This window comes from Ascaphus truei, chromosome 16 (genome assembly GCF_040206685.1).
Source record: "Ascaphus truei isolate aAscTru1 chromosome 16, aAscTru1.hap1, whole genome shotgun sequence".
In the NCBI taxonomy this organism is placed as follows: Eukaryota; Metazoa; Chordata; class Amphibia; order Anura; family Ascaphidae; genus Ascaphus; species Ascaphus truei.
In genome coordinates, this window is record NC_134498.1 from 38,296,681 (window position 1) to 38,309,879 (window position 13,199).

The 13,199-nt window shown below is 45.2% G+C and overlaps 1 protein-coding gene across 6 annotated transcripts in view; it reads right to left on the bottom strand.

The window, feature by feature from the left end:
- Positions 1 to 13,199, bottom strand: part of FGF13 (fibroblast growth factor 13) — a 247,662-nt gene that overhangs the window by 38,341 nt on the left and 196,122 nt on the right. Inside the window, exon 1 of one of the 6 annotated variants that reach the window (XM_075573245.1) lies at positions 103 to 1,195. The exons of the other annotated variants lie outside the window; for them this stretch is intronic. Within the exon in view, the coding sequence (XP_075429360.1) occupies positions 103 to 289 (187 nt within the window). The 5' untranslated portion in view covers positions 290 to 1,195. Of the gene's footprint in view, positions 1 to 102; positions 1,196 to 13,199 lie in introns of those variants that run through there. 6 annotated transcript variants of the gene reach the window in all.

Consider the following 13,199-nt stretch of genomic DNA (forward strand, 5'->3'; position numbering starts at 1 on the left):
CTAATCTTTATCAACACACACAAGGATAGCCCATAAAAATGTTTTGATGAGGGATGATTGGTGAATGATGATGGTCGAAGGACCATAAAAATGCCCGCAAACCTGGTCGCTTTCTCCTTCTTTTCTTAGAGCTAAATAGTTTGACTCTAGAGAAGACATTGAGTTTGTTTTTCTCGCAGTTTCCTTTGCTCTTGCTTGGGCTGTTGACACATTTGCATGCATTGGATTTTTCTCGTTCCCGGGCTAGTCTCTTTTGCCTTATCAGAGAGCTGGCAATGGCAGCAGCCATGGCTATTATTTACCAGCCAAAAATCCTTGTGAACTAGTCAGAATAGGATATTTGGTTGACCAAAAGCTCAGTTTTTGTCTCAACTTTTACTACCGATCTGTAAGAAAGTTGACACCCATGCAATGAATCTCTCTCTATTGTCACTGGCTGCAAATCAGGGATTCCTCTTCAGGAATTTAAATTGTCACATAATTAAGATCCGTTGCTACAAACGCACTTCTTCGTTTAGCAAATATTGGCAACTTTTCAAATGTTCACACTTCTCGTCACCATCAAAAATGTATTTATTTTGGATAATACAGCTTCGCTTCTCTCTTCAGCCGGTGAATATTTTCCTGGTCTCCCTCTTAAAACAGAAATATTGTCCACCTTTGCAGGATGGGCTTGACCTCGATGAAACAATGGTCTGTTATTTCCGCTCTCATCCTCTTGTCATTGATGAAACTCACAGTTGGTTTCTCGAAGTGACGCATCTTATTCGGCTTAGCTACACTTGTTACATTCGATAGGAAGATAAGCCAAGAAAACAGCATGCACTGCAGCAGCAGCCTCAGTCTTCAGGCATCAGAGCCACTTGTGACATTGTGTGTGTGAGAGAGAAATGCAGATGGCTGGATCCCCTCCTTTTTTCAATGAAATACTGAAGTGCTCTGACCAATCTCCTATTGCGTGTCATCTGCAAACATCTGGTTACTTTTACAGAGCACAGCAAAAGCATTTGAAGCTCAGTTGTTCCATTTGTTGAATAGAGTCGGATATGAATTTATATTGCAGCCGTCCCTATCTATGCAGAGGTTTGGTATAGCAGGTCAGGATGAGCTGTGTGCTGATGAAGGAAATTTGCTCTCAAGAGCCACCTCCCGGAGAGAGAAAGGTAGCTTGAATTAATTGTTAAAGGACTTTTTCCCTGCCAGGAGAAATTCAAGATGCAAGTGGCTTACTGGATTTGAGATGCAAGGCAATGTGTGATTGGTCATTTTTGCAGGAACATGATTGGTTGCTGGAGATTTTATCATGATTGGTCTATCTCATTTTCTTGCCTAGTTTTTCCTCAAAACAAGAGGCTTGTTAGCTATGGTTGTTACTGTAATATCTCTAGTTTTGTGAGCTTTCATTTGTAGAAATATGGTCAAAAAACTATATTGGTTTTAGCAACACATGCTTAAAATCATACAGTATTAACAATTCTACAGTACTTAGGATATAATATATATATATATATATAATTTTTTTGTTTTTGCAGGTAGAAAGATCTTAAAACTGGCGCAGTTTCAGATGCTGACATCAAAAATAAATGTGTATTGGTCTTTTTTAGTTTCCAGCATGGCTTGATACACAATTTATGTACAGGTTGCAGTCATGTAGCTAGGGGATCTTTTTATACAGAGGAATTGACACTTTCTTGGAAATGGGACTTTTTATTTGGTAAAAGATACATCTGCGGTATTGATTTTCCACTTAGATTTATTGCTTCACTTTCCTTGGCCAAGAGGTGCAGGTGGCTTTTAGAAATGACTTAGGATTTTCATGACAGAGCAAGAGGGGAAATGTACTGTAGCAATTACTTATTTTTTTTTAATACAATTACTTAACTGTTTAATACAATGACTTAACCGTTTCATATCACCACTGCACCACGGTATTTACTAATAATACATGCATTATCATTTCTGCCACGGCACCATTACCATATTGCACAGTGTTGATTTGCTTGAGTACTTTTTTGTAAAGTGCAGTGTGATTAACATAATGCTTGCAGGTCAAATAGTTAACATACTCTCCGAAATAATGGTGTGGCCTAATCAATCATTTCAACACTTTGATTTCAAGAGGTGGGGTGGGAATTGTTTTTACTTTCATTCCTCACCCGTCTGAAAGTCGTTCTCTTCTGGTCGAGATCCACGTAGTGATTTTCTAAAAGCTCCTTTTCCCCTAATCACCACCCCATTTTTATCAGTCAACTTGAAGAAAAAGCAGACTTTGTGCAAATTATGCAATGTGGGCTGTGTGATTGGTTTTATTGTGAATTTGGAAGTTATCTTTCTGAGGCTGAGTTTAGAAAGTTTTTAAACATCTCAAATTATTAACCAAACATTCAAATGGGGACAGAATTTGTTATATGGCCTTCATTTTCTTATGAGTATAAACAATGTTGTATATTACTAACATCACATTAAACCTTCCAACTGCCAGAAGAATCCAATAATGGATCCTCTGGCAGTAAAGGGGTTAAAATATCATCAATGCAATGTTCAGATCAGTGCTGGTGTCATCCTAATGGTGAAATGTTATGGGTACCAAAATAACCCAAACACATATTTAAGAGGACATGTTCATTTTGGCCACATGCCTTTAATTGAGGAGGGCTGCATTTTGACAGCTGAAATTAATGGGGTTCAGCACTGGAGACACCCTGCTTCAATCTGGTATATAAAAAAAAATGTAATACATGTTTAAAAAAAAAAAAAAGTTGTAGGATTGCATCTTTAAATAGTTGTCTTGGTCGTCACTCTGTGAGCACCCAGTCAGCACATGTCCGTGGTGAAGATGTTCTGCTTGTACACATAGGATTGATCTTAGAGACCATAGGTTGCCTTCCCATCAAGATTTCCCTGTGATAAAATCAGCATTGCTGTGTGGGTGTTCGTGCCTGTGTGAAGGATACAGTCAGGCCCTGCCTGGATAACACAATTCCTTAGCAGCTTGGAGGGTACGAGCTAGATAATACAAAAACCCTCACTGCAATGCAGATTTCAACAATCTGTCATTTTACACTGTGGTTCTCACAAATGTCATATCCCCATATGATAAAGGAGTACAAAATCCTGTACAAGGAACCTCTGCAGATTTTCTGCATGTAGCCGACACCAAATATATGTACAGTACACTTTACACAGGACTCAGAAACTGTAATCATATTAGGGCTTCTTGTAAAACAATTGAGTCATTTTTGGGATGCTGTATTTACTGTCATAACCATGGACTACTAGAATTAATACATTCGTTTACATTCCTCCCTCTATATCAAAGTGGAGTGCATGTTGTAAACACTAGTTATCTTTCACTCTCAGCTACAGTGTATTGGGGTTATTTTATTGGAGAGACACACAGGGCTGCCTTTAGAAGGGAGGGCAGGGGGTAACTCCCGGGCCCGGTGGCCTGACTGGATGAAGTCGGAAGTAAGGCCATGATGGGATGTCAATTGGAACTTCGACTGGCCCCTGTTGACGGACGTTCACCGAGGTACACAATTGGAGACTATATAAGGTGAAATTATAACGAGGCTTTATTGTACCTTTTCCTTAACATTAGGAAAACATCCAAACAAGGGGGAAACAAAGCTTCGATTCACTTGGGAGTGGTTCTAGTGAAATACCACGCAATTCACAACTCCTAGTTAAGCATGTCTCCCAGCCCCAAACACATAGCATGACATAAGCAGATATAAGAAGTCTCTTAAGAATGAAAGTCTTATCTGTTAGCTGCTGTAGAGTAAGCTTCTCTGCTCTCCTGGAACCGCACCTGTGTGTGCACAGAAAATGTCAGCATCCAGGTTTAGAAGTCTTATTTGTCAGCTCCAGAGATCTGTGTTCTCTTGGTCAGTCTCTCCTGGGAGACTCAAGAACCACTGCTCTGTCTCCAAAGTTCAGATCACAAGTGAGCAAAGGAGTCACTTCCTGTCTCACAAGACAGGCTTTTGTAAGCAATCTAAATCAGGCAGGTGGTGTTTATTAATTGACTACCAGCAGTTAACCACCACACTGCTAGATTAAAGGCACATTACTTGAACAGGGATTACTCCCCTGTTACATACCTCCCCTGTTTGTGGGAAGCTCGGGCTTGCCACGGCCAAAGCCCATCCTTCCACTCTCATTCTAGATATCTCAGTGACTTGAATGAGAGTGGATGGAGGAAGAGAACCCTCAGTCCTGCTGGGATTGGAGCCCTTTCTCCAGTTTATTCGTGTCTCGTGCTGAAGGTGCTTGAGATCAGCACCCCTCAGTCGCTCGAGGAGGACTTTTTCCAAGTATAGTCTTTTTGCTACGTGCGCGGTCATGAGATTTCCGTTGCGTCGGGTGCTCGTCTTATTGTAGGCATACTGTATGGCAGCAGTTGCAGAGCGTTTAAAAACAGCCCTTTGAGTTTTCCGCTCTTGAAGCTGTCTCTCTGCCCTTTTCCCACTTAATGGGGTTGCTAGTTCAGCCTCTTTGAGATTAAGTTGCAATTCCACACCCACTTCCAGAGAATGTCCCATCTTTTCAGCTAAGGATTCTTCTGGTTTTAATTCAGCACGTGTACCTTATTTTGTTGCCTGTTGGGTGGCTGAAGGTTTTGCTAGTGCTTGTTTAGGTGGTTCAAATTTTGCAACCTTTTCTTTCAGACGAGCAGTATTCCCAGCTCTCACTGTACCCTTGTCTTCATGGGTTTTTGGGGCCGTGGGATACTGACGCTTAGTCAGGGTTAATACTTCTCCTTGTAGGACTGTAATCTCATCCGCAAGAGATCCCTGTTTTTTGAGTGCGTCTTGCAAGTCTCTTCTCAGGGAATTTATCTGTGCACTTTGCTTTCCCTGAGTCTGTATCAGAGTCTCCTTCATATTCTGGAGCTCTGTAATTTTTGTCGTCAAGGTTGCCACTGCGTCTGTTTTCTCCTTGGTGTACTGACTCAAGGGAGTGGAACAGTCTCTCTTTCTCTCCAGCTCTTGCTCCAGTTTCTGAGCTTTCTCACGCACCCTCTCATACAGAGTCACCTGGTATCGAAGCTCCGCCTCAAATAATGCTCTAGTGACATGCAGCGTGGCCTTTAGCTCCTCATACTGCTCTGTGGGGACGTACTGGATATTCAGACGTTCCTGCAGCTCTTGTACATCTTTAGCAGCCTGCAGCTTTTCTTCCTGCAGCGTTTGCTGTTTCTCCTCAGCATACTGGAGGTGTGTACGCAGACCTTGCAGTTGGTTCTACAGTCGGTGCTCTGCATCCCTTGAAATATCCAGCTCCTCAGTGAGACTGTGTAGTTCCTTTCTGGAAACTTCCAGGTCGGTGCGGCAGCTGTTGGTCTCATGATGTAAGGCATCCAGTGCTCTGCGGAGTGTCTGAACCTCTTTCTGAGATACGTCCACCTCTATCCGGACACTGTTGACCTCCTGTTGTGAGGCATTCAGCTCTATGCGAAGAGTGTGAACCTCTTGCTGGAAGACTGTCATCTGCTTCAGTGCCTCCTCATACTTCCGCTTTAGCATAGCCACCATTTTATCAGATTGGCTCTGCTTTTCATTCATGGCGGAAATAGTAGCATTTGCAGTATCTAGCTCAGTCTTGAGATCGTCCAATTCTGTCCTGGCTAAAGAGTACATTGCGAGCACATATTCCTGTAGCTTCACGTTATTTTTCTGTAGCTCTGTGTAACCATCTTCCCTTTGTTTCAATTGTTCACGGAGCATACCACAGTCATGCCTGGCAATTTTCAGGGCATCTTCAGGGCTGGTCAAGGATCGTCACTCACTGGTTCCGGCTCCACTTCCCTGGGATGGTTGGTTGAGGGTTCCTCACTGTTGGCACCGGACAGACACTTCTTTGGGGTACATGACTTCTGCCTTGGGCCCTATGGATATTCGGTTAACCGCGGGACGAATTCTCCATTTTCTCTAGGCTGCAGGGCAACTCGGTCCCCCTTTTCCTCCACAGGATCTGCGGACGTGTCTGTTCCTTCCACGGTAAGTGAAGAACCGCTTTTCTTTTTCCGCCTTTTTGATTTGGATGACACCATCCCTTCAGGGATATTGGGGTCTCCATCTTCATTTGAAATTTTAGCAGTGTCACTGGATCCACCCGGCTTTTCTTGCAACTGTAATAGCTGACGGAAATATTCGGTGATCCACTGCTCCCACTCTGTCTCCTGCTGATCATAGTCGTCAAAGGGAGTGGTCTTTTCTGTTCGTGCCGAGTTCAGGCACCCCAACCTTTCTTGGGGTGTTTTGTGGGTGTGACTCGGTTCGGGTTCCCCGTAAGAGATGTCTTCCTCTTTATTGGACTGGAAGGGCCACTCTTCCGTGGGGTAGGGTTCATTACAGGAACACTGCATCTTGTCCTCCATTTTTAGGCTATCAGGTGTAATTTTCTTCCTGACTTCAGGAGGCGCTATTGCAGCTGTTGCCACTGTATTTGCTAGAACCCCCAATTTTGATAGTCCTACAGATGGGCATATTTTGCTTGTAGAGGTCGTAGCTCTCACAGGCATCTCTGTAGACTTTTCTTTCTTGGGTAATTTTTTTTTTCAATATCAGCAGTACTGTGCATGCATTTTCTCTTATCAGGTATACAAGATGTGCAGTTGCTAGGTAAAAACGTCTATTTGCTTTACACCATTTACTTGCTAGGTATAATCTCTCATTAGGTATGCTGAATGTGTGGTTGCTAGGTAAAAAAAAAAACTTCTGTTTGCTTTACACCATTTACTTGCTAGGTGCTCCCTCCGCTTCAGCAACAGAATTTGCTTTCTGCCTGAGTTCAGTAATTTTCAGTCTCATCTTTGGGTATTATGGCATTCACACTTCACACTTTGGGTTTTGCTCCCAAGATATATATATGCAGACTTTTTTACTTGCAGAAAAAAAACATTCTTTGCAGTGGACTATTTCTTTCATTCCTGGCAGGGTGACTCAACACTCAGCAATTGGCTTTGAAATACCTTTTACACAGATCAGAAATCCCTTTTTCCCCTAAAGGGCAATTTTACACTCAGCATTTGTTTGCTAAAAATTCCCCTGCTTCAGCACAGTCTTGTATCAATTTTCACACTTTTCTGCATATACTCCATTCACAGCTGGTAGCCCTATGTGGTGTGGCAACCTTTATTTGCAAAATCAGTACCACTCGTGGGTCACCATCTGTATTCACTGCTTCAGCAAAACTTTTGAAAACAACAAACACCTATCCCTTTATAAGGGCTGACTCACTTCTTGAACCCTGACTATGGTTGGAAGGCAAAACCCCTATTTCAATGACCATATTACACTTTGTGATAGGCAAAATAAGGTTTAGCTACTTCAGCAGTCTCTCTCCTCTTGGGATTGGGGAAAAGAGTCCATCTGTGGTTTTGTAAGTTTCAGTGTAGTGTATCCCTTTAACTCTGATCTCTGCTGCATGAGGTTTTTTTTTCTAAGTTGCTCAGACTGTTTGTAGGCAAAAAGCCTAACAAAAAAAATTTCACACAAAAATCTCCGGTCCTTTTTAACTTCAAAGACACCTCTCATCTCACTTCGGACACCATATGTTGACGGACGTTCACAGAGGTACACACTTGGAGACTTTATACGGTGAAATTATAACGAGGCTTTATTGTGCCTTTTCCTTAACATTAGGAAAACATCTAAACAAGGGGGAAACAAATCTTCTATTCACTTGGGAGTGGTTCTAGTGAAATACCATGCAATTCACAACTCCTAGTTAAGCATGTCTCCAAGCCCCAAACACATAGCATGACATAAGCAGATATAAGAAGTCTCTTAAGAATGAAAGTCTTATCTGTTAGCTGCTGTAGAGTAAGCTTCTTGGCTCTCCTGGAACAGCACCCGTGCGTGCACAGAAAATGTCAGCATCCAGGTTTAGAAGTCTTATTTGTCAGCTCCAGAGATCTGTGTTCTCTTGGTCAGTCTCTCCTGGTAGACTCAAGAACCACTGCTCTGTCTCCAAAGTTCAGCTCACAAGTGAGCTAAGGAGTCACTTCCTGTCTCACAAGACAGGCTTTTGTAAGCAATCTAAATCAGGCAAGTGGTGTTTATTAATTGACTACCAGCAGTTAACCACCACACTGTTAGATTAAAGGCACATTACTTGAACAGGGATTACTCCCCTGTTACAGGCCCGCTATCGGATAAACAGGACATTCAGCAACCCTTCTCCCCTGCTCAACATGGTGCCCGTCCTCCCCTACCTCCCGCTCAGCCATCTGGAGTATAGACTTTTCTCCTGGTGGCGGGGCTGAGGCCTGATCCAGTTGTGAGACAAATGCAGTGTAGAGGAAAAACAGCTCTCATGCTGGTGAAACTGAGCAATTCCAATGTTACTATTAATCACTCTCTGCTCCCCCACGTTATCCAGGGGCAGGGGAAACACATTCCCATCTTAGGTAACTACCCTGTATATCGAATCCCAATATGAGGATAAATGGAATGGAATGCTGTCTGTCAGCTTGACCTCCCAAGTTTCACTGATTCTCTATAGCCCCAGCACAAGGTAGCACTTTTTGCTTTCAATTAAAGTATTGCATTTTCATTTTTAGACGGCTCCTTAAAGGAGCAATCCAAGACGGCAATTTTTTGTAGAAGCGCATAGGAGAACAGCAGCATCAGAAAATAGCCAAACTTTGATAACAAATAAAAACACTTAACTAGATTAAAAATGGTATATGCACTCAGAGAGAGTGTCTAGAATATGCTTATCTGCATGAATAGTTCAGTCAGCAGTGAAGCTCCCCGGGCTCTTTAAGTTCTCTACCGGCTGGTGGGTTTAAGGAATTCCAAGCCTTCACTTGTAAGATGGAAGTCCTGTCCGGTTGTGGTCTGCTCCTGCGGCGCCCCTCTGTGCTGTGTTGGGGATCCCTGACCCTCCGGTGCTGGCTTCCCTCCACTTCACTTGGTGTGCCGTTTCCTGTCTGAGGCGGAGTCTGATGACATCACTGTGTCCTTTCCTGCGTGTGCCTGTGTGAGAGGATAGCACTGCACAGCTGATCCTCTCAGATCCTCTTTCCCTCTGTCTTCAGCTTGTACACTCTACGCGTTTCACAGCGCTATTGCTACTTGGCTGGTATGGCGAGGACGGCTATACCCCAAAACATCCTGGTTTTTTTCCAGGAACACAAAGGGAGATGTTGCTAGGAGCATCCTGGCTACCTAGACCTAGGATCGTCACCCGCCTCAGCTGGATGCCCCAAAATGTACCTCTGGAGGCCGCTGAAGCTTGGCTCTCCAGGCAGCACTCCTCCAGAAGGTCACTGAGGTCCTGCAGCCATGCTGGTATCATCCACGTGGGTCTCTCTCTGTTGAGACTCACATCTAACGTACCAGCACTCAAATCGACTCCAGTCAATGCTGCACAGAAAGACCGCCGTGTGATGATAGGGGCAATGTGGCTCACATATTAAAGGTTCAGCCCAACCATTGCCCCTACCAGTCTATATGGGTGCCCCAGTTTCTCCCACTATCTTTCTCTTATTGTGGCTAAAATGTATTGTGTGCAAGTAAAACTTAATTTTATGTGAAATGTGATGCATGTGTTTTTTGGGTCTCCTTTGTGTGCCAGACTGGTAATTCACAAAGCAATCCATGTTCGGGTACACAAAGGGAGGTGGGGGGGGGGGTGTAGTGCTTGGTGGAACATTGTGAGAGTGAAGAGGGATGCTACTCCAATCTGGGGAATGTTGGCTTGAAAAGCGGAGCCTTTTTTCATCCCGGACACTGAGGAGCCTATTTCTGCAGGAGATATCCGGCTGGCTGGGGGAACCGTTGGCACGGTTCTCATTGACTGGTTCAAAATCTCAGCTCTCCTTAAGCCACCCCATGTCGGCGGTCCAGAAGCACGGTCACCACCCCCGGCCCAGATTGGTTCATAACAGGCAAGCCCTCGCTCTGTGATTGGCCGGTGCGTAGCATCCGTGCTGTTATTGGTTCACGCCCCATTTCCCATGTTTTTCAATGAAGACGGAAAGAGTATATAAAGAGTGACCGATCTGAGATCTACAGTCATTCCTGGAGTTAGTGTGTAAGCTAACTAAGCGGTGTGCTCTCAGGCTATGCCGGAGACATCCAAAACGAGGCTCGGTCCTGATCCGAGCGGGGAATTCAAAGTTGCTCTTGCTGAGATTGAGGGACCGCACCTCTATGGAACGTGGAAGCTGCTCTGGGTAAGCCTTGTGAAGCAGCGCCCAGCACCGAGCTAGGATTCCCCCCATAACACCCTTTTTGGTGAGTATGAGCTCTTTTCAGTGACTGTGTTGTGCCTGTTGGCTCCAGCTGGAATAAAACTTATTTTTTGAACTCCTTCGGGGGGTGGGGGGGAAGGCCCGGTGCAGCGGAGGGTGGGGGCAGGATGTACTTGGGCTGCGGGGGAGTGGCAGGAGTCACAGGACGATCCTGCGCTGCGGCGGGACGGCCCTGTACTGCGGCCGGGGGGGGGGGCATTCCTGCGAGGAGAGTGGGGGGCCCTGTGCTGCGGCAGGGGGGGGGCGGTCTTACGGAGGGGAGGCGGGGGATCCTGTCCTGCGAGGGGGGATGGTGGCGGTACTGGGGGGGCCCGGCAGCTGATCACAGCAGTTGCCGCCGGCCCCGCTGCAGGCACCTGTGCCACCACAATGCTGCTCCCGCGCGCGCCTGGCCTCCCTCTCGCGACGGAAGCTTAACCCATGACTTCCGGCGCTGTCGACAGGGAGACCAGTGCCGGGTGCAGTTTTTTTTTAAAATATATATATTAAATTAACGGCCGGGCGACCGGGCCCCCCTAACCCACAGGGCCCGGGACACAAGTGCCCCTTTTCCCCCCCTGATGGCGGCCTTGACCACCTTTAGCAGCAATAACTTGAAGTAATCATTTTCTGTATGACTTTATCAGTCTCTCACATCGTTGTGGAGGAATTTTGTCCCACTCTTCTTTACAACGTTGCTTCAGTTCGAGGTTTGTGGGCATTTGTTTATGCACAGCTCTCTTAAGGTCCAGCCACCACATTTCAATCAGGTTGAGGTCTGGACTTTGACGGGGCCATTGCAACACCTTTATTCTTTTCTTTTTCAGCCATTCTGTTGTAGATTTGCTGGTGTGCTTGGGACCATTGTCCTGTTGCATGACCCAATTTCGGGCAAGCATAGCTGTCGGACAGATGGCCTCACATTTAACTCTAGAATATTTTGGTATACAGAGGAGTTCATGGTCGACTCAATGACTGCAAGGTTCCCAGGTCCTGTGGCTGCAAAAAAAAGCCAAAATCATCACCCCTCCACTACCGTGCTTAACAGTTGGTATGAGGTGTTTGTGCTGATACGCTGTGTTTGGTTTTCGCCAAACGTGGCACTGTGCATTATGGCCAAACATCTCCACTTCGGTCTCATCTGTCCAAAGCACATTGTTCCAGAAGTCTTGTGGTTTGTTCAGATGCAACTTTTCAAACCTAAGTTGTGCTGCCATGTTCTTTTTAGAGAGGAGTCTTTCTTCTGGCAACCCTTCCAAACAAACCATACTTGTTCAGTCTTTTTCTAATTGTACTGTCATGAACTTTAACATTCAACATGCTAACTGAGGCCTTTAGTGTCTGAGATGTAACTCTTGGGTATTTTGCAATTTCTCTGAGCATTGAACGGTCTGACCTTGGCGTGAATTTGCTGGGATGTCCGCTCCTGGGAAGATTGGCAACTGTCTTGAATGTTTTCCACTTTTGATTAATCTTTCTCACTGTAGAATGATGGACTTTAAATTGTTTGGAAATGGCCTTATAACCCTTCCCAGCTTGATGGGCAGCAACAATTGTTTCTCTAAGATCATCGCTGATGTCTTTCCTCCTTGGCATTGTGTTAACACAGACCTGAATGCTCCACACCAGCAAACTGCTATAACTTCGGCTTTAATAGAGGTGGTCACACTTGCTGATGATCAATTAACCAAGGGCATTTGATTAGCAGCACCTGTCTGCTACTTAGTATCTTAATTAATATGGAAGCAGTAAGGGTGTACTTAGTTTTTCACACATAGCTTCTCCATTTTGGCTTTATTTTTGTTAACTAAATCATGACACAGTGTAATGTCATGTGTTGTTGTTCATCTGAGGTTGTATTTACCTAATTTTTAGACCTGCTAAGGATCAGATGATGAGGGTGTACTTTCTTTTTCACACAACTGTATATATAAAGGCATACCCCGCATTAACGTACGCAATGGGTCCAGAGCATGTATGTAAAGCGAAAATGTACTTAAAGTGAAGCACTACCTTTTTTCCACTTATTGAGGCCTGTACTGCAATCATCATATACGTGCACAACTGATGTAAATAACGCATTTTTAACAGGCTCTTTAGTCCCCCGCTTGCGCACAGCTTCGGTACAGGTAGGGAGCCGGTATTGCTGTTCAGGACATGCTGACAGACGCATGCGCGTGCTGCCGTTTGCCTATTGGGCGATATGTCCTTACTGGCGAGTGTACTTAAAGTGAGTGTCCTTAAACCGGGGTATGCCTGTACCCAATTCATCCCCTACAGCCCCCAAAATATATACCAAATTCTCATATATACACACACACACACACACACACACACACACACACACACACACACACACACACACACACACACACACACACACACGTATATATATATTACACACATACTCTCCAAATGACCCCACCCACCAAATTCACAGATTGACACTCACAATACATACAGGTATACTGTCAATCTTGCATTACTCAAAGTAGCAGGGAGACCTGGTTTAGAGCGCCCTCTGAAGGCCGGAATGTGCAGCTACCTGTCAGATGCACAGGCTGCTTTGCATGGGAGGTGCCAGGGTGTTCCGTCCGCACCTCCTTCCTGTTATCGGATCAAATTCCTGCAACCAATTATCCCACTGACTCCCAGACCAGCCAGCCCATGGGCAACAGGGAGAGACACACAGCAGAGCAGAGAGAGAGACAGAGGGGCAGAGAGAGAGACACACACAGGGGGCAGAGAGAGACACACAGGGGGCAGAGAGACACACAGAGGGGCAGAGATAGAAACACACAAAGGGACAGAGAGAGAGGCACACACAGGGGGCAGAGAGAGACACACAGGGGGCAGAGAGAGAGAAACACAGAGGGGCCGAAAGAGACACACAGATGGGCAGAGAGAGAGACACAGAGGGGCAGAGTGAGAGACACACAGATGGGCAGAGAGA